We start from the raw sequence: 26,713 nt of genomic DNA, 5'->3' as shown, positions 1-26,713 counted from the left end.
TTGACAACAAAAAGAGAGAGAGGGAAGGGGTGTCAAAGAGAGAGAGAGAGAGGACATATGCACATGTACAGAAAATAGAGAGAGGAGGCAGTACCTTCTTGACCTTTTCACCATGATTCCCTTTTTGTCAGGCTTGGATGATGTGCCTAAAATAATATCATCTGCTGTAGGACTGGAATTGTGTCCTTCGACCTCCTCACTTATGATTTTCAAAATGGAGTCCCTCAACATTTCCTTGTCAGAGTGGCCAATTTCATATGGCAAAACACTTGAATTTTCTATTGCAATCTCTACAGGCTGACCATTGACAACATAAAGAGAGAGAGGGAAGGGGTGTCAGAGAGAGAGAGAGAGAGAGAGAGAGAGAACACGTGGGCACATGTAACCTAAGAGCAGAAGAGAGAGGGAGCAGTGCCTTGACCTTTTCATCACTATCTGTTCTTCTTTTTTTCAGGAATGGATGATGAGCCTAAAATTTTCTCATCTGCTGTAGGTATGGAATTGTGTTCTTCAACCTTCTCACCAGTGATTTTCAAATTGGAGTCGCTCAACATTTCCCTCTTGTTGGGCGCAATTGGCAAAACATTTTTACTTGAATCTTTTATTGCAATTTCTGCAGGCTGACCAATGACAACAAAAATAACTCACAACAAGCACTGACCACTACCTAAATAGAAGATAGGTTTGCGAAAATAATCTACATAGAATTTTGAGGGTGGGAGAATCTGCAAATTCGTAGCATCAAATTTGGTTTCAGAACAAGTTAAAAAGATAAACAAATGAGATGAAAACATTATGTTGCTGCTGACAACCAATAAAAAGACATCTGCTTTAGTTTAAATTCTATATTACAGACAATTAGGATTTTTAAGATCTGATCACTTCTCTAATACTCAAAGATATTTTGAATAATGTTCACAAATTTGATCTTGTCAACTATACTTTCTTTGCCACCCATCCCTTAGTATGATACACTGCCTAAACAGCAATTCAACGACTCAAACCCAACCGGTATGAACATGTAATCCACATTATCTCATTGCACTGCAGCCAACTAATGAGGGACAATCTGGTCCCAACTTCTATGAGCAAGTCACATGCACAGAAAGACAAATACTTGAAAAGGGGCCAAAACTAAAAGAACCCAGTATATTTTCATAAGCATATTTTCTTGAAACAAAATAACAGAGGGCAGAACATTAAGGAAAAAATAATGAGAATTTTCTCCTCAAACCTGCTCACCTTTATTTTGGAAACAATATCTGAGTAGAGCCTTCACTACTTCATGTACTCCCTCAGCAGGTCCTCTATGCATTAGCAACTGAACCTCAACATCATTCTCATTGGTATTTTTTCAAACTCCATATTGAAATGTAAAGGTAATTAATCTTTTCTGTCAAAGCATTACAGCGTAATTCAGAACATTCGTAATCTTCTCCCCCGGCTAATTCACCTTGAAGGGATACTTGTTCAAGTTCATGAATGTCACCATCTGCCTTAGTGATCAAAATCCCCAACATTCGTACACAAGATTTCTCATTCAAAGCATCTTCATCTATCACATCTACAGCCACAGGAAATGATTAGCATAGATGTCGGCAAAACATGGATTTAACAAGAAAAAACACCAATAAGAGTGCAGAGATGAGAAGGAACATAAATATACCATATCCATAACCAAAGTAAAAGTCGCACTGCCATCCAGATTGCTTCAATAGTTCAATCTGAAACAACAGTTATACAAAATCAAAAGGTAAACTTGACTGCTGAGGTTTTGTAAACCTGGTTGTTATGACAAGCCCCATAGGTTGAAAACCATGATTTTCAAGAACCTTATCCTGAAATGCAAATAATGGTAACATTGTGATTCACCCATTAATACAAGAGAGCATATGGATATTTCAAATAATTGACAGAGAAAAATGGAGGTTTCACAATGAAATATATGACCCCCTTGAATTTCAATTATTTAGCAAAATTGGTCCAAGGATAAACTAGTTTTATCAATAGTATGGGAAACAATATTTCATTCTAAAATTATGTTGACCAAAGCTGTTCAACCCAGGATTATAAAAATTTCCACAATCAGGACAAGAAACTCAGTAGCTTAGTTTTAAAAATTTATTTCAACCGTGTGTGTTAGACAATACACTAGTTTAACAAATGAAGACAAAAACTTTGAACCGTGTATTTAGCAAACATTTATAAAAGATAAATGGCAAATATTCAACTAATAAACCAGATTAATTAGGGTCAGGGTAATAAAATTAGTGGGATTTAAGCAAAAGCTATATACTTGATGAGAAGAGTAAAACCCTGAAAAAAAAATTCATAAGAAGAACTTGACAAAATGGTATTAAAAATTTAAATTAATCTAGCATCCTATACAATTAGAAAATTAACAAGTAAACAAACCATCTCTTCCTCAACAAAGGAGTAAGAAAAAATTAGGCAATGTCTAAAGCAATTATTGATCAAGAGCGAATACTTAAGCAATAACCCAAAAAAAATTAAGTTTCAGGGTAATTCAACTTAGTGGGAGTCACACAAAAAAAGTAAATATTCAACTTAATTGATCAAAATTAACAGAATTCCCAACAATAACAGCAAATAATTACTTAATTAATCAAATCTATCATTTTTATATAGCTTAAGTGACTTACAATTGTTATGATCAACGAAGCACTCCAAGATCATAAATTTTCAAATTTAATGCTCAACGTTGAAAATGAATCCTTTGATAGAAAACTGGCTTTTTTTTCTGGGGAACCAAACAAAGTCCACAGACTCTGTGCTTCAGAGACTCACTGATTCCGTGATGATTGATGAATGTAACAAAAATGCACCTTTCTTTTCTTCTTTTTTTCTCAAAAACCAAACACAGAGAGAATTATATGATTATATCTCTCTTCAACCGGAAAAATTTGTGGTCAAATCCCTTTTCTCTTCGTTGCCTAATCTCCATGGTTGCAGCCAACAACCACCGAGTCTCTCTCTCAAGCCCAGTCGAGCTTCTGCTTCCACCTTCGCCACCGCTGCTGGCAGCGCTTCTCACTGGCATCACCACCTCTCGTGGTTGCCGAGTTGCCTCTCTCTTTCCCTCTAATGTCTTTTCTATTTTCTTTTTCTTTTTGTTTCTCATTTTGTTTGCTTTTTAAACATGACGAAAAGCTTGATTTTGCTCGGGTTTGAAAAATGGATATGGCAGAATCAAGAATGTACTGTGATTGAATGGAAAATTGCATGCTTGTGTATGGATCTCTTGGCTTTGGCCTCGAGGAAATTTTGACATCAGATCTATGGATTTTATCATTCTTTCGTTGATTTCTTTATCAAAGATTCATTCCTTTCTTTCATTTATGTTATATGGTCCGTTTGGATACAGCTGAAAATTGAAAATTGAAACTGAAAACTGAAAAATACTGTAGCAAAATAATTTTTAAATGTGTGAATAGTATCGTGGGATCTATTTTTAATAAAAAAATTGCTGAAGAGTGTATTTTATGGGACTCATGAACAGTGCATAAAAGCACTATTCACACAAGAAAAGTCAAAAAGCTACGGCTTGACAAAAAAAAAAAAAAAATGGTGAAACGTAAACATGCGTATGGGAAGCGCGTTTTAAGATTATCACTATTAGTATCTTTCATGGAAATACTCCTATGCTTCTTAGCTTAATAATATATGTCTTAGTTTGAATTAGTTTTTTTTAGTTTTCATTCATCAAAAAAGTTTGAATTAGCTTTCTCTCATTCCCTTTTGTTTGTTGCTACTATGGTTTGGGTTTCACAGTAGTACATTGTTTTATTTTAATATTTATTTTGGAAATGCTCATAAGATGTTTGTGAAAATTTATGTTCAAAACTTTTTATGTGAGGTTAATTTATTTTATATGCATACTATGCAGTCTTGAGGACAATTCATCAAATTGAGAAATGCACCAAGATACTCTCTAAATGGGCTGGTTCCTTTCACTTCCTACTACTCACAGAAGAGAAGGATGTAGCTGAAATGAGGAATAGAATGCAGGAAGATGGTCAAGTTCTTGCATTTTCAATTTCAATTGGCCATTCAAATTCTAATTTCAATTTTGGCTGTGGGGAATGCAAGAATTAGTTGACAGCTTTGTCAACAATAATAAGGACATGCTGCAAAAAAATAATAAAAATAATAATAATGGGAACAGACAAGTTTTTTGTATTTATCATCATATATCGTATAAAAGGGGGGAAAAATGAAGTACGTAATGGACTTGTCCCAGTCATTTTATTGTGCCTTTTGTGGTTGCTATGTAATTGAATCATTGAGCAAGTTCCATCTTCATGTTGTAGCTAATTTTGTGTTGATGAATAGATGTATACAATTCTGTTTTTGTTATTAGCCTTCTTTGCTTATGAAAATACATGGACCATGTACGAAAATTTTGGATAACTTGAAAACACGAATTACATCTAGGTGTTCACACTTCACATGGGTTTTATTTTTGTGAAAACAAGGATTACATATAAAGTCTTCCAATGAATACTTGACCTCAGGAGAATAGCCAAGAAAGGATGGAATTTGATTTTAAAAATGAACAAAATTTTGTTAAAATGTCCACTTCAATCACAAGGCCATAATAACAAGAATATTAATGAATATTTTGTTGATAAGAAACAACTTTTCCCACCATCATACATCAAATTCCCACGTAAACTTTGTAAGTAAATGTTCATGTACAATGGCAAAGAAGCCAAGATTATAACCTGCTTTGGCCATAGAGGTCCAATCTATAAATGCAGTTTTTTTTTTTTTTTATATATAAAAATAACTTATATAACAAATCTGGGAATTACAATTTCCTCCCCCTTCAAAGGTTTTGCTAACATTGAAATTTCAAGTTCTTAAGGAGGTCTGCTATTCTTCTCTTGATAATGCCCTTTTTTCCTCCATATGTCTAGTTAAAATTAAAATTCAAGTCTATATAAGTGCAAGTAAAAGATATACAAACAAGCATGAACATATACAAGGATGAAACAAAAATCAGAATGTGGTTAACAACCTTTTTTTTTTTTTTTTTTGGAAAGGTAAGTAAAACTGTGGCCAACCTTTTTTTTTTTTGGAATTAATATATCATTTTAAATGCTATATTAAAGTAGCAAAAGTAAGTTTTGGTTTGCGAAAAAAAAAATTATATATATATATATATATTGCAACAGTTGAAGCTCTTAAAAAACAATATTATTTTGTATTTTTTTGTCTTTGTTGGTAAATGATTGCATTTTAATATATTAAGAAACAACGATTTTGTGTATTGATCTTAGTTGATAGTTTGTTAGTACTATAAGGATACCTATTTGGATATTTTTTTTTCTTCTTATACTTTGGCCCCCCTAGCTTGAAATCTTAGGTCTGCTCCTAAGGAAGAGAGTGAATAGTGGTTGTTATGTATGAAGAAAGAGAAATAATTTAAAAAATCAAGAAAATTTGATATTTTAATGAAATATAGTGTAAAATAAATAGATTCTTATACTAAAATGTACAGATTTTTTTGCACGACCAGAAACACACGAGTACAAACGAAGGCTCTTAAGTCTTAACTAATCTAGAATTTGTTAAGTGTAATGGAGAAGTTGAGGTGGGCCCTCACCATTAAGAGATTAATAAATTCTTTGAAAATTTTATGTTTTAAACCTCATAATTTATGAGTATAGTAAATTAAACCCCTATGTTTTAACACATGTTCAATTTCAAACCTTATGCAAAAGTTTTTTTTTTTTTTTTTTGGATTGAAATTTTGGGTTTTTTGTTACATCTTCTAAATTGTAGGGTCTAAAAAGTAAATTATCTTGAATTCTATTGGATCTTTTATGTGCATGACAAAGCAATACTCAACGGTTTAATCTTCTTGAACTTTTCACATCTTTCTAGAATCAAGGTAAGGGAGGGAAAAAAGATAAGTTAGTACATATTTTATTACAATAGCTTCAAAGATTACGTGGTTGACTGGTTGACATTACACTAATTAAATTCAAATGCAAAACTTCATTAACTTTAATTATTTGTAAAAAAAAAAAAAAAAAAAAAAAAAAAAAACAGAGAAGATTATTTATACTTCATTAAATGGTTTAACTATATGTTTGAATTTAATTGAAGAGTCCAATATGCCTTAATATACTTGTCCTGATTTTACCCTACAATTAAGAAATTTATTTAATATGTGGTTGATGTGACACAAATTATACGTTTGTCACATGAGTTTTTGTAAGCATTTTTTAATAAAACTCATAATCACTTCAACACTTTTTTCAAGTAAAAAGAGTAATTGAAATTGTGTAATAAAATTGATAATAATTATACTATCATATATGTATTGAGTACACATTTCATCAAGTAGGGAGGAAAGTTTCTATTAAAATTTTGTAATAAAATTGATAATAATTATTCTATTATATATATACATCACTACCAGTTTCTTTAAGATATTCTCTTCTCTCTCCGTATATGTGTTAAAATACTTAATATTAACAAAAAAAAAAAAAAAAAGTAGGAAAGAAAGTTCAATGAAATTACTATGAGCTTTAATATATATTTAGTTTATTTACTTTTAGTGTATTCCCGAAAATGTTAATAGAAACTTTCCTCTCTACTTGATGAAATGTGTACTCAATACATATATAATAGTATAATTATTATCCAATTTTTTTTTTTTTGTCACATTAGTTTTTGTAAGCATTTTTTAATAAAACTCATAATCACTTCAACACTTTTTTCAAGTAAAAAGAGTAATTAAAATTGTGTAATAAAAACCACCAACGGGTGTGGTACAACTGGTAGGTGACTGCTAAGGCTTTCACCACATTCTATGTTCGAGTTCTCACGAGGACTGTAATTACAATTTTTGGAAGTCCCAGAAACTAATAGAGCCTGGGGTGTGTGTGAGTTGGTGGTACCCATAGGCTTACCCAGAGCCTGGGGTGTGTGTGAGTTGGTGGTACCCATAGGCTTACCCAACTGTACCGTGGCGAGTCCCCTTTTTCTTGTCCCAAAAAAAAAAAAAAAAAAAAAAATTGTGTAATAAAATAGCATTATAGCGGTTAGTGTTCTAGGCCATCAAACAGGAGAAGATTTCTATATATAGATGTAGAGGGCTGTATAGCTATTTTTAAACGGGTTTAAATATGGTTCTATTCAACTCTATATATCGACATATCAATCCCAAAAAAGATAAGAGAGACAGAGCTTGATTAACAGAGCGCTACACTCTTCCAAAAAAAAAAAAAAAGAGAGAGAAGGGTACACTCTTTTTTTCCACATTCTAAATCCTTTTTGTCCGAGAAAATGGTTGACCACCCATTTTTAAGCTACTGCTGGCATAAGCCTTTTAACGTTATTCATGCCTTGACCAGCGGCATGAGCGGCTTTATCCAGGCCATTTTGACAGGTATTCTAATTCTAGTTTGTAAACATTTGCATAGCCCCTAATATTAAAGTTTTGCAATCCTTAAAATCCCTTTATCGAAACTTTCAATTCCAATCATACTCTGTATTAAGGTGCATAATATAATTTCTATATATATAATTTAAATATTATTGATTGTCATTTTTATATTTTGTTAATTCTCTAAAAAAAAATTGTAAGGATAATATTAGGTATAAAATGTAAATTATCAATTTTTTTTTAAATTATTGTGAAGCACTTTTTTTTTTACGATTCATTTATTCTAGACTCCTTTATTTCTGTACTTAATAACTCATTTGAATGAAATATAATGATGTGATCTCACATTTTATTCTAAAATTAAGAAATAAAACTCTTTAAGAATAAATAATTTAGGACACATGGCTCAAAATTGGAACTTTAATTTGAAATTCTAATTTAAGTTTCTCTCAGTTTCACCTATTATTATTATTATTATTATTATTATTATTATTATTATTATTATTACTAGTGTGTAACTCTGTGCATATGCACAGATACATTTAAAAACAATCACAATTACATATATATAATTTAGAATCTAATTAGATCTAGACTCTTCTGTTTTTTCATTCAATAATTTACTTACCACAAAAATTAAATGGAACACATGCGCAAAATTGAACTCCAATTAAAATTCAATTTAGAATCTAATTGAATTTACACTCTTTCATTTTTGCACCTAATAATTTACTTGAAACAAAAATTTTAAAATTAGATGAGACATATGGCGCAAAATTAGATTTTAGTTTAGAATTTAATTAGATTTTCTCTTAGTTTTGACTATTAAAAAAAAAATATATATATATATATATAAACTTATTAACTTGAATTGTTTTTAGTTATACAAAAAAAAAAAAGGCTCATAAATATAAAATCATTCAAAAAAAAATTTTTTTTTTATGGTTTACTTATATTGGACTCTTAATTTTTTTACACTAAATTAACTCATTTGACACAAAAAAAAAAAAAAAAAAAAAAAAAAAAAAAAAAAAAAAACCTTAAATTAGATGGGACACATGGCACAAAATTAAACTCTAATTGAAATCCAATTTTTACATTGAATTAACTCACTTGACACAAAAATTTAAAAACTCAGATTAGATAGGACACATGACATAAAATTTGACACTAATTTAATTCCAATTTAAAATCTAATTAGATTTTCTTTCAGCTTTACCAATTATTATATATATAGATTATATATATATATAGAGAGAGAGAGAGAGGGGTATTAATATGCGAAATGACAAAAAATAGATTTTAAGAATATTAATTGGTTACAAAAAAAAAAAGTGAATTAAAAAGAATTAATTAAGAAGAAAATGAATAGATTTAATAGTCATTTTAATCCTATTCTCTTTGTGAATCCTAATATTTTTTTTTTTTTTAAGTAGAATCTTGAAACCGGTATCCACCCATACTAAAAAAAATGTTTAGGAGACTAAATTGCCAATATTATTTCATACTTTATTAGGAAGTAAAAAAAAAATGTTTATTTATATATTTATAAAGATATATAATTAGGTATGACCTGAATATGATTTTAAAAGTATGATATAATCTCTCTCTCTCTCTCTCTCTCTCTCTCTCTCTCTCTCTCTATATATATATATATATATATAGATTTTAAGAATATTAATTGGTCAAAAAATGTGAATTAAAAAGAATTAATGGTCATTGCCTAAAATAATTAATTAAGAAGAAAATGAATGGATTTAGTAGTAGATTTTTTTTAAAAAAAATACTAAGTATTTTTAACACACACCTTTAGTAATAAATGAATAGTCATTTGAATCATATTTTTTTTGTGAATCTTTAGCTTTAAGAATAATTGATAGGTGTCATTGTAATAAGTTTTGAGAAAGATATATATGTCATCATTGCATGCATCCTTTAGTTGTGGGGATTCAACTTTTATAATATGTTATAGATGCTTCTTTATTTGATGAATTTTACAATTTTGAAAACTAAAACATATGTTTGCGACAGGTCTGATTTCTGATAAGGTGGACAATCTGCAACTCCAAATAATCATAAGTACATCTTGTACAATATTTGGGTTTTTTCTAGGAGGATATTTCACTGAAAAGAGGGGTCCCAGATGGACCCTCCTATTTTCTGATGTGGTTTTTTTAATTGGTACAATTCTGATTGTGTCTAATTTAAATGTTTTTAATATTCTGGGGAAAGGTTGTGTGGGAATTGGGACGGGTTTAACCTATATGACTAGTACTTTGTATGTGGTGGAGTCATCACCAGAGAGTCTTAGGGGGGGATTAGTTGTACTGTCCGGGTTAGGAAACTCACTGGGCACCCCGTTTCTCTATTTCCTGAGGTTGATTTTGAGACAGGAGGTATCTCTCTCTCTCTCTCTCTCTCTCTCTCTCTCTCTTATATTTTACTATATACATACATATATATATATCAATACTATCTAATTTGCTTTTTTCATTTATTTTTTTATTAAATAGTTGATCGGTGTGGTGGTGACGACATTGCCAATAATCCAGTTCTTGATTCTGTTGATATTCATCAAGGAAAACGCTGTTTGGTTGCTCTACCAGGTAATCTTCAAATACGTTAACGCATGTATAGTTGTTAATTAACCATTTTTGATAAACATTATTTAACAAAAATTATCAAATTATGTTTAACAATAGTAAAATTTAACAAAAATTATCGAAATACCCCTGAAACCTAAAATGACAAAAATACCCTCAAACCTATAAAATGACGAAAATACCCATAAACCTTTCAAATGACCCAAATAAACCCAAAACCTCTAAAATTACCAAAAATACCTTGAAACCTCTAAAACAACCATAATAGCTCTAAACCTACAAAACGACCAAAATACCACTCAAATATATAAAATGATCGAAATACCACTAATCCTATAAGATGAACAAAATACACCCAAATGGTATTTTAGTAATTTTGTAGGTTTCAAGGGATTGTCACTAATTTTTTAGGTTTTAGAGGTGTTTCGTAAATTTTTAGATTTTGGGGTTATTTCAGTAATTTTCCAAGTTTTGGAGGTCTTTTAGTCTTTTTTTTTTTTTTCGGTCATTCTTTAGGTTTTAGGGGTATTTTAGTCATTTTTTAGGTTTAGTGGGTATTTTGGTCATTTTTTATGTTTAGGGAGTATTTTGGTCATTTTGAGTTTTAGGGGGGATTTTGGTCAAGTTTTAGGTTTAGGGTGTATTTTTATCATCTAATAGGTTTAAAGGGCATTTTTGTCATTTTATAGGTTTCGAGGTATTTTGGTCATATTTTAGGTTTCTAGGATATTTTGGTCATTTTTTAGGTTTAGGGGTTATTTTGGTCATATTTAGGTTTCAGGGGTATTTCATAAAATTTTTAGGTTTCGAGGATATTTCAATCAATTTTTAGGTTTAGGGAGAATTTTGGTTAATTTTTAGGTTTAGGGGGTAATTTAGACATTTTTTGGTTTAGGGGGTATTTTGGTCATTTTTTAGGTTGAGCCATTTTGGTCAATTTTTAGGTTTCGTGGTTATTTTGGTCAATTTTTAGGTTTTGGGGTTATTTTGGTCATTTTTAGGTTTCAGGGGGTATTTCATTCATTTTTTTAGGTTTAGTTGGTATTTCGGTCATTTTTTAGATTTCAAGGATATTTTGTCATTTTATATGTTTCGGGGTATTTTGGTCAACTTTTAGGTTTGGGGGGGCATTTCAATCGTTTTTTAGGTTTCGGGGGTATTTTGGTCAACTTTTAGGTTTCGAGGGGGTATTTTGGTCATTTTCAAGTTTAAGGGGTATTTTGTTTTTTTTTTTTTAGTTTTAGGGGTACTTTGGTCAATTTTTAGGTTTCGGAGGTATTTTGGTCATTTTTAGGTTTTGGGGGTATTTTGATAAATTTTTAGGTTTCATGGGTATTTCGGTCATTTTTAGGTTTAGAGGGTATTTTGGTCAGTTTTTATTGTTTCAGAGGTATTTTGGTCATTTTTTAGGTTTAAGGTTATTTTGGTCAATTTTTAGGTTTAGGGGAGGTTTTAGGGGTATTTTGGTCTTTTTTTTATAGGTTTTTGGGGGGTTATTTTGGTCATTTTTAGGTTTAGATGATATTTTGGTCTTTTTTTATATATATATTGGTCATTTTTAGTGGTTTTAGGTATTTTAGAGTTGAGTGATTCGTGAAAATGATATTTATATCATAATTAGTCTAATTGTATACCCAGTTAAATAAACATTAATATTAATTGGGTTTAATTTAGTTAATACCCATTTAACTCAATTAATAATTGAGTGGATTTGAGTCTCATTTAAGTGGGTGGGTTTGAGTTGATTTTGCCATCCCTAGTCGTGGGTTTGTTTTTGTGTGTTTGGTCAGTACGGCCATGTGTTTATGGGTTTGTGTTTATGAGCTTGAGATTGGCGTGGCTTAACATGGTTGTGGGTTTGTGTGCTTGATTGGCACCCATGTGTTTATGACAGGGACGGACCCAGTAGGAGCCCAAGGAGGCCCGGGCCCCCTTGGCCCAAAAAAATAGTTATAACCCTGACCGAGACCCCAAGCCCAACCCAATTTTTTTATTTAAAAAACCTATTAACCCTTTTAACCCTACAAACCGATTCAGATAAAAAATTTTAAAAAAAAGTGAGAGAGAGAGAGAGGGGTATTACTATTGGTTTGAGCTCTAATCTGTTTCAGGTTTCTTTATGTGAATCAGGTTTCTACCAAATGTGATACATAACACTCTCCCGGTCTCCCCATTATACATCTTAGCTATTTTTTCTTTTTTCTTTCTTGGCTTGGCAATGTCTTTATGCTTCTTGATGTTTTGTTTGTTTTTTTATTCTACCTGATAGTTGAATTCTATTTCTGAATCACATTCTTTTCCTTTCCTTCTTTTATTACAGAACAAAGAAGATGAGGCTTTGAGAGACCTGGAAAGAAAGTTTGTTACCGTTCAGGAAGCACATAAACAGCTACAGACTCAGAAGACTTTGGTCTTAAAGCTAAAACTCAGGTCTAGATATTCTGTCTGGAAAAAGATAAAAATGGCCTTTTCTAGCACAATCTTCCGAAGAGCTGTCTTGAGAGGTTTAGTTCCGGTGATAGTTTCTCAAATGGTGTTTCCACAGTATATACTATACATAAAAAAACTGGCTCTGGAGGATGCTAAAGTTTCAAAGAGTGTGGAAGTTGGAATATCAGTTAGTGCTTCTGTAATAGGCTTCACCTGGGAGTCTATGTTTATTGAAGGAGTGGGGAGGAAAAGGGTCCTTCTATTGTCCCTTTGGACCATCTCTACGGATTTAGCATTAATGAGCAGCTTGGTCTACGTCTTTCCTGAGACTCCTTCGAGGAACATGATGGCCACAGTCCTGATAAATATTTATCTGCTTATGTATGGCCCCGGATTCGGAGTCATTCCACTGCTAGTGAACACTGAAGACTTTCAATTTAAATTCAGACCAATTGGATCAGCAGTTGCTGGAGCAGCGAATAAATTCATCCACGGAGTGATATTGTTGTTCGTGTTGCCTCATGCGAAGGATGCTAGTCAAGTTAAGGTGTTATCTATGGTATGTATGTTGTCGATTCTTGGGATAATGTCAATATCATTTCTTCTCCCAGAGGACAAAAAACCCAAAGAAAAGAAAAGGGCCTTGGGCTTGAAAATTAGGATGGGTAAACGGATCAAAGTTCAAAGCCACCTTTACAAGGCCCTGCAGCATGATGTTCAGCCGCATCAACATATTGAGTGACTGCCAATTTCGATCCAGAATCTATGGAGGGACGTCTACCTTTTTATGTATATATATGCATATGCTTGTTGCTTATAGATAAGTCATCTTACATGAATTTATGTTATGTGCGTATATTTACAGATGAATATACATGCTTATATGTGTACATATGCATGTACATATGCATGCTTATATGTGTACTTAACTTGACAGAAGGCAAGACAAAAAGTTTTATGAACTGAATAGAAGATAAAATATGGTTTAGCAAATTTGTTTACGTGCATGACTGGCTAAGCATCCACGTCTAATGCAAAATTTGATATATTCCTCAGGATGTGGAAGAGTACCAATTACTAAAAGCTGGGAGTGATTGGGAAATGTTTGGAAAACAATAGGATTTATTCTATTTAAATCCTTTTTCTTTCTTTGTTAAATAATAAATGTCTGTAATGCGACATATCTTTTACCATTTTGGTATTTGTTAAGCACTATTTTTTATAATGATTGTAATAGTGTATTAGATTACATGAAAAGTGGCATGCTTGTAGGTTACTGTATGTATGGGTCTCTTGGCTTTGCCATTTAAACATTTTGATATTAGATTTATGAATTTTATTTTTCTTCCCTTGATTTTTTTACCAAAGATCATCATTTTCTTTCATTTATAGGCAATAAAGATTATGACTTTCTTAGTTTCTTTCATTGAAACATTACTATGCTTCTTAGTTTAATAATAATTTCTGAAATTGGAATTTGTTACTATTGAGAAATATATTTGTTGCTGTATGTATGCTTTTTATTTTTATTTTTTATCTATGACTGAGACTTTGAATTATTATTGAAATTCCCATGTGTAAGTTTAGAAATTCCAATTTCACTTTGATACTAGAACTCCATGCAAATTTTATTCAAAGTTGAATTTTAATCTAGAACTCTATAGTCTAGCTCAGAACTAGAACATGATGCAGAGATGCACAACTACAGATATTCTCATTTATTACTGTTTCAAACTACTGCTCCACTGGTTCGTGTTAGTGAATCTTATGGATTGAGACTTCCTCGTGAATTTGCATTTCTCATGAAGCAGCTTCTATATGTCAAAAGAGTTTCTAGATAATTTGTGCGAAATGCACCCACAGAGATGGAAATCAAATTTTTGGTTTTTATGTTAAAGGATCATCCAATGGTTAAAATAAAGTTGTTGGCCACATTGTGATTTTTGTTTCCCTAGATTCTTGCATATATACATGAACAACATGCCTGTTGAAATTCCATTTTGACTCCATGGGTGGAAGTAAAAGGGGCTCTTTGTCAAGAGAAGAAGAACAAATCTCTTTAAGAACTGGAAATTAGGCTCCTTTAAATTTAAAAGGTTTACTTTGCTTATGTTTATGCATGTGATGTGTGGCTTATTTATAAACTTATAATTACATTTATAATGTACAGTCAAGAAGCAGGAGCCACACCAACTAGAACTTAATGAGCAGGTCATGCCATCTAAGGTTATCGAATGTATTATGAATTTATGATAATGGGAAGAGTTGTTTCTCGTTAACAAAGTGTATATTTCAACAAAACTATTGTTATATGGCCTTGTGGTCAAAGTGTACATTCTAATAAAACTTTGTTCATTTTTAGATCAAATTCATTTCTTGTCTACTCTCCTGAATTAAATTTTGATTGTAAAATAGGCCAAGCATCCTTCGTTTCTTGTCTACACACATCACACATTCATTAGGGTCCTTTTTTCTTCTTCTTTTTTGGTTGAAATTCGTTAGGGTCCATTTGGTACAACTATTTTGAAAAAAGATTCTTTAAAAAATTAGAAGAAAATGTTCTTTGCAGTGTAACACGAAGAAAAATGATTTTGTGATTACCGTGAAATACAAAAAGTCTAAAACCACTGATGAGGTTGGGCTAAGCATGTATATTATCAAGATTTTTAAAAAATATCCAATTTACTCCCTAAACATAAATAATATTTAATATTGTTTGAAAGTTCATTGTTTTCCTAAATCCTCATCTTCCTTCCAATCACTTGTTTTGATTGTACAGGTTTTATGTCATACACTAACTGTATAATGGAAATTCTATATGTAATGAATGTTTTAACTAGTGAATAATGAATATTATAACTAGTGAATAATTGATAAATAGCTCTTAAAGACTAGGCTCATTACACGTGTTTTGTACGGGCAATATAACTTTCTTTTTAATTTATTTATTTTTTAGCTTAGTGTTATAATGATTATAAGTGATATATAAATAACTGTGTATATTTTCTTTTTTAAATAAAGAAATAAGGTAATGTGGAATAATGCTTAAAAATGATATAGAGATAGTGTCCTAAGTTTTAGGATGAATAAAGAAGATAAAGGAAAAATCTTAAAACTTGGGAAAAGTAAACTACCCTTTTAACTAGTTTGTGTTTTTTAATTAAAAATTATTAAACTAAATGATAGAGGTATTTTAGAGAGTTTAAGAATTTGTGTGAGGATATTTTAGTATGCAAAAAGTTGAAAACCAAACCAAGAATCCTGTTATTAATAGTACTAATCTCATCACACGCGCTTTGCATGTGAAATAATGTTTTTTTTTTTTTTTTTTTAGTGTTATAATGCTTAAAAGTGATATATAAATAATCGCGTGTATCGTAAGAAGTTGAAATCAACAGGCCATTTGAATTTATTGATTGAGATAAGAATTGTGAGAAGTAAAAAAAAAAAAAAAAAATTTGAGATTTGAACAAAAGAAAGATGATATACGTTAGCGTGGATGGATGGGGATCTGTGATAACTGTATAGAATTTGGATAACAAAATTTTTGGAATGTTTCAAAGAATTATAAAAGAATACCATAGAAATTTCAATATAAGAATGAGTAATTTTTACGTGAGTTAGTGGGGTTTTTTTTTTTTTTTGGAAGAAGTAATTTTGTTTTTTTTCTTTGACAAAGATAATTGAAATATTTGAATTCAAATATATAACAAATATAGATAAGAATCAGACATTTGAATACAAATGGGTAGTGAGAATAATGATTTTTTTTTCTTTTCTTTTTTTCTTTTTGTACATGAGATATCTCACACACGTTTGATACATTTTTTTTTCCTAAAAACTAGCGCACACTAAACCAAGCAGTTTATTTTATTTCAAATCCCAAATTTTAGTTTCTTAAAAATCTCTTCTATAATAAATAAATTCAAATTGAAAAATTACATTAAACGCAAAATAATAATAAAAAAAGCATCATCACACGTGCGGAGTGCGTGTGACAAGGCTAGTAATATTTAAAAGTGATATATAAATAACTGCGTTTTTTTTTTTTTTTTTTAATGAAAGAGATAAGATAATATGGAATAATGTTTAAAAATGAGATAAAAATAGTGTCTTAAATTTTAAGCCGAATGGAGAAGATAAATGACAAAACCTAAAACTTAGGAATAATAAATTACTTTTTTAACCAATTTTGTTTTCATTTAAAATTATTTAACTAAAAGATAGGAGTATTTTAGAGAATTTAAGAATTTGTGTGCGGGTATTTTAGTATGCAAAATATTGAAAACCAAAGAGAGAATTTTGTTATTAATAGTATAGATAGATAGATTAAATAACAATAATAATAATTAGGGAGAGTACAAGATCTTTCAAATCTGGAACGTTTGTGTTTAGGAAGCAAATTAAATATTTTTGAAAAAATATATTGTAATATATAAACCCAAAGCTTAGGAATAGCTGTTGTATTTTACCCTTTTTCCCAAATTTTTTTTTTCAACGTGCCGCCAAGGCCAAGCTTTTGAAAAATAAGATAATTGCTAGTGATGGCAATATTGTAATTCTGGAATGAGGCTTGGAGGAGACCTATTTTAAAATAAAAATAAAAAATTGTTTTTGATTTTTTTTAGGAGATAATTACAATATGCTATTAATTCACCGTTTGAACCCTTTCTCTCTAATCCTCCGAGCACTTTCAGCTACAAGACCTTTGGCTTTTTTTTTTTTTTGCGTGGCAATTGTTTTTGATCTTGGTAAAAATGTTGTATTTTTTTTTTTTTTTTAAAGAAAGACTTTAAAAATGGCTACCAAACAAAAAGCCTAGTAGCCAAAGAAGCATGTGCGGAAAATTGGGTTGTTAAAGTTTGGAATTGGACCCATTTTGGCCCAATTTGGTGGCCTACTCAGAATAGCTTGTTTAGATTAGAGGCTGCATCCCTTTCTCTCCTCAATCTCTATGAAATTATGGAGGTGATTAAATAGAAAAATCTCTCTTTCAATTCTCTCTCTAAGCTAAGGGTTTCTAGGTTGCAGAGTTGTGTTTGCTCTACTATCAAGGGCCACTACCTAAGGCCATAAAATCCTATGATATAATATGGATCTTTTTACGGGTGTGTATATCATGTAGTCTCACATCCTATACACATCATATATGAAATAATTGTTGATGGTCATTTTTGAAGCCTAAGTGGAAAGGAGAAGCCCAGCAACACGGATAGAAAAAAGTTAGCAAATGGATAGAAAACCCATTAAGCCCAAGCAACAGGAATAATGGATCACAGGCCCATGAGATAAACAAATGGGTCTTGAGGGGTAGATGGGCTTATAGGAGCCCGAAAAGAGGAAAAAAGCAAACCATGGGCAATATATGATGTGGAAAAGTAAGAATAGGCCACAACAGACCCAAAGTAATGAAAGCAAAGAAAGTAAGGGGTTGATGGCAAGCCCATGAACCCCAAGGATGAAGGATAATGTAATTGGGCCGGGGAAGCCCAAAGAATTCAGTAAAAGCCCATAGAAATGCAAAGTTAAGAAAAGGACCAAGGAAGCCCAAGGAAAGCAGACAGGCCTAGGACGCCCAAGGGAAAACAAAGGGGACACAGGAGCCCATCAGTGATGTAATAAAAGAACCAATGGCCGTACTAGGCCATTGGAAGAAGAATAAGCGGCAAGCCCAAAGAGGCCTAGCAAGATTGAGGCAAACAACTTTGTAGCAAAAATTATAGAGTGGTGTGGCAGGAGATGGTAGCAGGAAAAAGGGTGGGCTGAAGAAAGCAAAGCCCACCGTCAAGCAAGGCCCAGCCCTTAAGTGGGGCAAGTCATAAAAGAAAGGGGAACCAGAAAATAGTCAAAAACGAACAGCAAACTGTGCAGGCCAACCACAGTAAACACATGAGCAGCAGGCAGATTTTGGATATACATGGAAGAGAGGCACGCGCAAGGCCCAGACCTCACCAGCCTGTACCTAGCCAATACAGGACATGGTGAGGTCATGGGTCAGAGGTAAGAGGGCATGGTTTGGCGGTGAAGAGAGGGGAAAAACCTATTTTTGAGGTTCCTGCTCGGGCTCTTTTGGGGGAAGTGTCTTGCTGCGATGACATACTACCCAAAAAAGCAAAGCTGAGTTAGAACCACTAGCTGCATGCCATGAGGAATAAGGAGAGAGAAGGCACCCACACCATAGTAGGAAAGGGTGCCACGGCAAACAAACAAATAAAATAGTTTTCTTTTGTCTGGCGATGAGGAGTGGCACACAGACGAACCAATGGTGGTTGGCAAGTACACTCAGACCAGACAAAGGTGGTTAAGGGCTAAAATAGTAAAATCCGATCACGGCAAGCACTATAAAGAGGCTCTTACTGTGTACAGGAGGAAGGACAACACAAGCACTATGGTATTCTGAATTTGAAAACCAGGAAATAGAAAACAAGTATTAAGAAAAAGAAGTAGTAAGAAAAAAGATAAGAAAGGGGAATATTAGAAGAGAATGAAAGAAAAAGATAGAGAGTTAGAACGGCGGGCATGCACCAATAGGTTGATTTCCTCTCTCCCTCTCAAAGTCCTGCTCTCTGCCGGAAACAAAGGGTTCTCTTATGTACCAACAATTCGGGTCCGCTTCCCTTAAAGTGATTAATTTCCATGGCAGGACCTCCTTGGGAGATTATTCACTTTGAGAAGAGGTGTTCTTCCCTCTCTGGTTTTGGTCTTGCGGTTCAGATTTAATTTGATTTCTTTCCTCTTTCAATCAACCCATATACTACCCACTTGTTTCCCTTACTTTTCTTATAAAATAATTGTTGTTAAACTGTGATTATCTTTTCTTAAGTAGGGATTATATGTTTACCTTAATAAAGATGTCAAAGTACTTTATTTTATCTTGTTATTATCATATCTGCCTACCGCAACTCATCTAAAACAGTTCTACCCACCATAAGCGTGCTCCTGGCAGACGAGGCATAGTTTGTGCATAAGTCAGGCCAAATTGAGTTGCAATTGAACCAGTCTCAACTCCCTTACTCAGAATATTTGGGCCCAGTAAAGCAGGAGGCACAGTCCAGCCCGACTTGACCAAAAAGGCCCACTACAATAATCTCGTGTTGTTCATGGTAAGTCACCTAATATGGGGACTTAGGAATTTTGAACTCATAACTTTGAGAAGTGGGAACCATTAGACCAATCCCTAGTATTTGAAACAAACACATGAAAATTTTAGTTTCATGGGACTAGTCATGAGGCAAATTCAAATTCAATCACACTTCCATTTATATGTGTTTGGAATACACATGATTTCTTTTGTGGGTCATACATGTATCCACTAATTATTGTTTGACAAAATATGTAATATTGGAGCTTTGAATTGCCCACCTACTGAAATATATATTCAAAATAAAATTAAACCTATTCAAAATATGTAATATTGGAGCTTGTCTAATCCAATCCAACTATGTACTTCCAACAAATCCTAATTGTTTATTTGGGTTTTTTCTTTTGGTAGTTAAGTGATACTGAGTTAGTATATGTGTAAAATGCTACCTTTCTTGGCATTATGATTTCTCTATCTCTTATTATGATGGATTTTGACCTCAAGAAGTAGCAACATAAAATAACAATAACAAAAGCTAATCATCAAAACTGAACGCTAAAATCTAATGAGTGCTTGGCAAATCAACTTTGATAATATTCAAAAATAGAGAGGATGGATGAGCTCAGGATGAAAGAGAGAAGCAGGTGAAGGATAAGATTGCTACTTGGGTCTGAGTTTGTGGCCTCTTCAACTCCATTGAAAGGAGAGAAGAGAAGAGAAGAGAATTTGGGTGCAAATATATTGGTTTTTTTTTTTTGGTATCAAGGAGGTGATACTATGGGAGGGTATGGTGGTGATGGGGTGAGTTTTGGTGGGAAAGAGGATGAAATGACGAAATTGTCCCTGGTCTAATTGAGATGGTTTTGGTTTCTTGGAGCATTCACATCAGTTGGTAGATACTCTTCTATAATACAAAAACTCCTTCATTTTACACATTTTTGCCAAAAAAACACCCACATCAGTGAGTTTAAAGTTGTGTAAAGTTGTGCATAATTATACAAACGCTTACAGTGACCGTGCATAGATGCACGGTCACTGTAGCTCGTGTATTTACTATTTTAATAATTTCTTCTCTCTCCTACGTCTAACTCTCGTCTCAACTCTCTCTTTCTCGTTTCATCACAGCTCTCTCTTTCTCTCATCTCAACTTTGCAAAGCCGATCAGCTTCTCCTTCTTCATCAAAATCTCAGGCTTCGAAGACGAAGAGAACGATAGCTTGGCAGAGATCTCATGCGCCACAGACTGAGTCCGATTAGCAAGTTTGGGTGACAAGTGAGTTGGGAACATCAATCAGCCTTTTTGATCCAACAATCCGTTTGGAAACGGAGACGGTGACGGAGAATTGATCAGACATAGAGGGTGAAGCTCATTACTACCTGGATAGCTCCAGCTCCTCCTCTAATGCCATGGGGGTTTTGTGTGGGGCCGAGGTCTCGAACTCCAGCGCCGCCGAGGATCGAGACGATGAGAGTCATTGATGATGGGGTTTAGGGGTTTGGATTTTCTATGGGGTTTGGAATTTCTGTTTGGATTTTCTGTGAGGTGATGGTGGTTGATGATTGTGGGTTGATGGTGGTGGTTGGGTGGGTGGGTTGATGGGTAGGTTTGATGGTGGTGGCTGGGTGGCTCGTGGCTGGGTGTGGGTGATTTTGGGTTTGTGTTGGGTCTGTGAAAGGGTTCCAGAGAGGAGGAGAGGGAAAGAAATAATAAAAAATGTAAAAAGAATGAATATTTTATTGAATAAATGTGTAGAATAGATAAACCGATATGGGTGTATTGTAAAAATAGATGTGTAAAATAGAAAAAGTAGATTTTTTCTTGTAAAATAGACAGAAAATTTGCATGAACTAATGTGGTTGCTCTTATGATGCCCCTGTTTTTAGCATAATTTTGATCAGGCCCCCATGGATTTTGTCATTTGCAATTTGTCTTAAAGGAACATAACTCAAGTATTCTAGTCCGGGGCGGCCCAATATAATTTGGAGCCAAGCAAAAAATTTATGCGGGACCTTTAATATGTAAATATTAATTAAATAAAATGATTTAACACTAATTAAATCGAGGTTAATTCAATTCTATAAAAAAATCAAGGTTAATTTGATACATTAAATACATAATTTGATGAATAATACCAATTAAATTAATGTTAATTTCATATAAAGAATTGAATATCATAGTTGAACCATAAATAGTAATAAAAAGAAATAAAAATATATTACGATTAAAAAAATACTTTATTTTAGATATATGATTATGCATAGTTAAGTAAAGTTGTAATCTAATTTTTATTTTTATGTCTTGTTTTTAAGAGAGAGAGAGAGATAGATATTATTTGATATGTGGCTTTGTAGGATATCAGTTTACAAAAATTAAGGTCTCAAACTATTAGGAGAGATTAATTTATAATTGATGATTTAACACATTTGCAACATCTTTTTGAAACATTTTAGGATTTCAATTGGGTTAAGGTTCTATTGGTCTTGTACTTTGAGAGTCCTAATAGAAATGAAAAAGAAAAATGTGCTAAATAAAAGTACTATAAAATTTTCAAAATATAATGTGACTTTGACTCTCATTGATGAACTTCATCAATTTAACTAATGAATGTTTATATCACTTTTTGTGATTAATAATGTGGGAGGAACGAATCTACCCCAAGAAGGAATTGTCCGCTTTGGGTTCAGGTATGACCCTCATGGATTTGTTCAATCCCACATTGGGGAGAGACGCCTCTCACCCTTGCCTTATAAGCATTGGCCTAAGGAGCAGGCCGGTAGTAGAAGGAGGAGGGGGGGAAGAGTAAGAAGGGGTTGAGACTTTAAGGCCTCCTTAGAGGACGACCCCTTGTTCCTCCCCGCGAGGAGATCTTTCAGGTCTTTCCTCGGGTTGAGTGCCATCTCTTCTTCTTCCTCCATGAAGCTGTCGTCTATTTTTGTAACTACGAGGCTTGGGGTGCGAACACCTGAAGTCCTGTCAAACTCGTCCTCTAGGTCCGATATGTGGATGACAGGATCTCCCTGCTCTTCCCTCTCTTCCTCGAGTTGGAATTGGTCTATTTCTTCCTCGAGTGATAGGCTTAAGGAAGCAGTCTCTTCCCTCGGAGCTGCTTCAAGGAGAGCAAGTTTGGGAGGCAACTTAACTGGCACAACGTCTTCTCAGGCAACGAACTTAAGTACAGAGATGTCTATCCTGCGAAACCGAGGGTCGCCTACCCTGAGTGCGTTGCCTACGTCTTGGAAAGTGTCCGATAGTGGCTTGAAGTCTAGAATAAGGTTTACCACTCTCTGCTACCTATCTTCACTCACAAACACCTCAGACCTTAGGACTCTGTTGAGTTTTGCGACGTTGACCAAATTGAGGCTAGGTGCTACGTGCCTTTTATTTGCAAAAAAAACAGCCAAGGAGAAAAATCACAGTCAGACCGATAAAACCTATCATAAAAAAGAAATGAAGTGCTAAAGATAAGAATAGCAAAACTAAAGAACTAAATCTTGTGCCAAGGACCTAATCCTAGGGCACCCTACCTAGCTCTCCCTCCCGAGTTGGGCAGTGAAGACCGTCATGCCATTCCCTAAAAGCGATTAGGCAGTCATCTTTCATGCCCTTGTTGGACTTGGGAAGACACAATACAAGCCTAACGATTGAGGACCTAGACTTGAGGTAATACCCCGAGTCAGTAAGCGAATGGCATTTGTACATATATACGATGTCGTGCCAGGTAAGTCTCAAACCCATTTGCTCGTTGAGAGCATCGATGCTACCTAAGACTCTAAACAGGTTAGGAGCGCATTGGTGAGGACATAACCTATGGGCAATTAAATAATCTCTAGTTACCCTACCCATAAGAAGCGTCATTCCTCCTTCTATGATGATCATGGGATGACGACCTTCCCTTCATTTCTATGTGTGAGCACTTGGTCTGGAGCACAATACTGCAGGGGAACTCTCTGGGGAATGTGGTACTTGGCCCTAAAGCCCCTATACCAATGGAAGAATCTACAAGGTGCTTGAATCTACCCATCTAAGCAAGCTAAGGGGAAGTAAGGGAAATGTTTTTGAAAAGGAACTAAAGATTAGAAGGCCGAGGAGGTTGGCCGAGAAGAAAAGAACTTAAGAACGTAAAGACTTAAGAAAATAAAAACAGGTGACACTTCAGGAGCTTCTTAAGAGTTTGCAGATTTGTGAAGTAAAGAAAAAAGTAAACCCACCAAGCGTCTTATATAGGAGGCAGAATTAAGTGAGAGTTATCCCGCTCAAAATTCAAGGAGAAATGTCAGCCGTAGGATCTACATCTGACTATAAGATGCAAGGAGCAAAGCACTGCCTGGAGCATTTAATGAGACATTGCGGGCTCTGAAGCGTCAAGAACAGTTACGAGACATGCGAAGCAACATTCTAAAGAAACATATGGGATTAATTATCCAAAGTCAAAACTCAATTTTTTCTCCTCGGACAGGAGGGAAAAAATCGGAGTTTTAAGGGGCTATTGTAGGGATAAATGGCCCAAGAATATATGTTGGGTCTTGGGCCTTGTGTGAGGACACTTTGTGGTCCGAGGACAGATAAACAGTAATGAAGATGTAAGACTCAAGACTCCATGAGTAAGCTACGAATGAGAAGGCTGGGGAAGGTAAGCCGAGGAGGAGTCTCTCCTTGGTTAAACGAAGCAGAGGTCAAAAAGTGTGTTCGATCATCCAAGGTGACATTCCATGAAATTCTATTGATAGAGATATGCGTTATGAACATACAAGACAAATGGAAGCTGTGAAATATCTAAGGAAAAGCTATTACCACCGCATTGAATGCTCTGCAGCTAACTCTCTGACCGCATTAATGAGGAAGTGATACTTGAACAGTAGTTTTTAGCCTTACAGCTACTCCCCAGAGACTTCAGGAAGGTGTTGATGTGACAGGGATTAACACCAACAATCTAATCTACACGTGGAGGGTAGAGATGAAAGGAAAAAGATAGTATAAAATAGAAGAAAGGTCCTGAGAGAGAGAGATCGGAGAATTAAGAGAAAAATACTATAGCAATAAGAACTATACTTGTGACCAACTTCAAGAATTATATATAAGAATTGATCTCCTCGGATTGTGCCGAGGACGATTTTCTTAGATAAAATCAGTCTATTTTTACTTTATTGTCATTTGGATCCACTATAATCATTATCCAACTCATTAGAGTCTAATTTTCCAACCCACTCTCTACAAATTCATTGTATTGGGCTTTTTAGGCCTAAATCCTTTTAACTTTTGGGCTTAGGACTCAAACTATGTCCTTACAAATAACATGACAATTTGTAAACCAATAGTAAAATTTGTAGTATCCTTAACATTACTAATAATAATAAAAAATGTACAACGTACCTTTAAAATATATATAATCTTATAAAAATTTGGACCTTTAATCATAGGAAGTGAGGCCTTTTTCCCTAAGGAAAATTTTTTATTTTTGGTGGGGCCTTAGGCCTAGGCCTAACTTGCCTAAGCATTGGCCAGCCCTGATTCTAGTATTTTTCAACAAAAATGTTCAAGATTTAAGGTGATAATTTTTGACATGACATACAAACACATACAAAGTTAACAAGATAGGGTTGAGCCTTAGCAGGTTCGTGTAATATTCAAGTCAACACAAAAAAGCTACCACATGAAATACGTTTTCAGTTGTTTAACCCCTTTAACTGAGCATCATTTTACCAATTTACCCTTTAAAACTTGAGCTATATAAACATATTTTTTCATCTAATTTCATCTTCTCTAGGCCACCTTTAAATTTATGGTTGTAATTATATTTTTGTTGTTGGAGATTTTGTTTAGAATTTAGTTGTAATGTATACATGTTATTAAACATGAGAATTGCTATTAACAAGTTATTTGCATTAGGTAAACATGTCAACTTGGCTTATTAATCAAATGGGTCATGTCAAGTCATGTCGATCGTAACACATCATGTTTATTAAACAAGTCATACAAGACATGTCGTGTTACTAGTTTTTTTTTTTTTTTTTTTGAGAAATAATTACAATATGCTGCTAATCCTGCAACTTGAACTCTTTCCCCCCTATACCCCCAAGCACTTTGTACATGGGGAGGTGCCAATTCAGCTACAAAGCCTTTGGCATGTTACTAGTTTAATAAACATGTTGTGTTAAGGTAGGGATCCTGTCACAATTAAAAACGTGTATTGTTCGTGTTGACATATGGTTGAATACTCATGCATTGATAAGACATGAACCCGACATGTAAACATGAATTGTCACTCACTGCTTATCTAGTATTCAAATCCTCTCTCTCCTAACTATCAAATAATCCAAGAAAAAACAAAAACAAAACATAGAGTAATGCTAAAGACAAAATATTTTTCACAACAAATGTAACAACTATTATTGATTTTTATTTGGGTCTACCATTAATATCATTTTATTATTTAGTATTTATAGCTTGACAATTTATCATTGTGAAAATAATTTTTTGTATCCACTAAAAGAATTTTTTTTTAGTCTATCATTTACCATTATAAAAGATTTTTTGTTTTTTTTTTTTGTTTTGTTTTTAATCTTGAAAAAATATTGAGTTTTTCGCATAGGGAACCATTAGACCAATCCCTAATGGGATTAAACAACCACATTAAAATTTAAGTCTTATGGGACAAGTCATGAGTTCAATTCAAATTCAATCACACTTCCACTTATATGTATTTGATATTTACATGATTTCTTTACGGGTTGTATGTGTATCCACTAATTATCACCTTGAGGCAATGGGGTACCTATCGTCATACTGAAATGTACATTCAAATTAAAATTGAATCTACTCAAACACTAAAGTAATAACAACAGTATAGCTTGTTTAAATTCTAATCCATTCCAACTCCAACTATTTAATTAATTCCAACAAATCCTAATTGTTTTTGTTGAAGTTTTTATTTTGGTAGTTAAGTGCTACCTTTCCTGGCATTATGATTTCTGGCTCTTTTATGATGGTTTTTGACTTCAAGAAGTAGCAACATAAAATAGCAGTAACAAAAGCTAACATTAAAACTGAACACTATAATCTAATGAGTGCTTCGCAAACCAACTTTGACAATATACAAAAATAGAGATGGGTGTATCATATATTGATACACCACACTTTTCTCAAATATATATATATATATATATATATATATATATATT

General features: G+C 33.2%; 1 protein-coding gene and 1 long non-coding RNA gene across 2 annotated transcripts; one reads left to right on the top strand and one right to left on the bottom strand.

The window, feature by feature from the left end:
- Positions 1-100: 100 nt before the first annotated feature.
- On the bottom strand, positions 101-3,265 carry LOC115954169. The gene is made up of 5 exons (XR_004083834.1): positions 2,664-3,265; positions 1,667-1,838; positions 1,243-1,564; positions 422-620; positions 101-297 (listed from the first exon to the last, which is right to left on the bottom strand). It is a non-coding gene; the product is annotated as an uncharacterized LOC115954169 (long non-coding RNA).
- Positions 3,266-9,684: 6,419 nt separating this feature from the next.
- LOC115951436 (inositol transporter 1-like) lies at positions 9,685-13,195 on the top strand. Its single transcript, XM_031068645.1, has 3 exons — positions 9,685-9,816; positions 9,934-10,026; positions 12,344-13,195. The coding sequence occupies exons 1-3, from the start codon at positions 9,685-9,687 to the stop codon at positions 13,193-13,195; spliced, it is 1,077 nt and encodes a 358-aa protein (XP_030924505.1).
- Positions 13,196-26,713: the final 13,518 nt, after the last annotated feature.

The sequence above is a fragment of the Quercus lobata genome, chromosome 7 (genome assembly GCF_001633185.2).
Source record: "Quercus lobata isolate SW786 chromosome 7, ValleyOak3.0 Primary Assembly, whole genome shotgun sequence".
NCBI lineage: Eukaryota > Viridiplantae > Streptophyta > Magnoliopsida > Fagales > Fagaceae > Quercus > Quercus lobata.
Note: the sequence above shows the minus strand (reverse complement) of the source record. Positions and strands in the feature narration are given on the sequence as shown.

Bases quoted from the DNA above. Each gene is read 5' to 3' on its own strand.
- LOC115951436 (XM_031068645.1), top strand. From the start codon at position 9,685: ATGACTAGTACTTTGTATGTGGTGGAGTCATCACCAGAGAGTCTTAGG. The intron at 9,817-9,933 runs GTATCTCTCTCT...TTTATTAAATAG, and splicing joins GGTTGATTTTGAGACAGGAG to TTGATCGGTGTGGTGGTGAC. The intron at 10,027-12,343 runs GTAATCTTCAAA...CTTTTATTACAG, and splicing joins CTGTTTGGTTGCTCTACCAG to AACAAAGAAGATGAGGCTTT.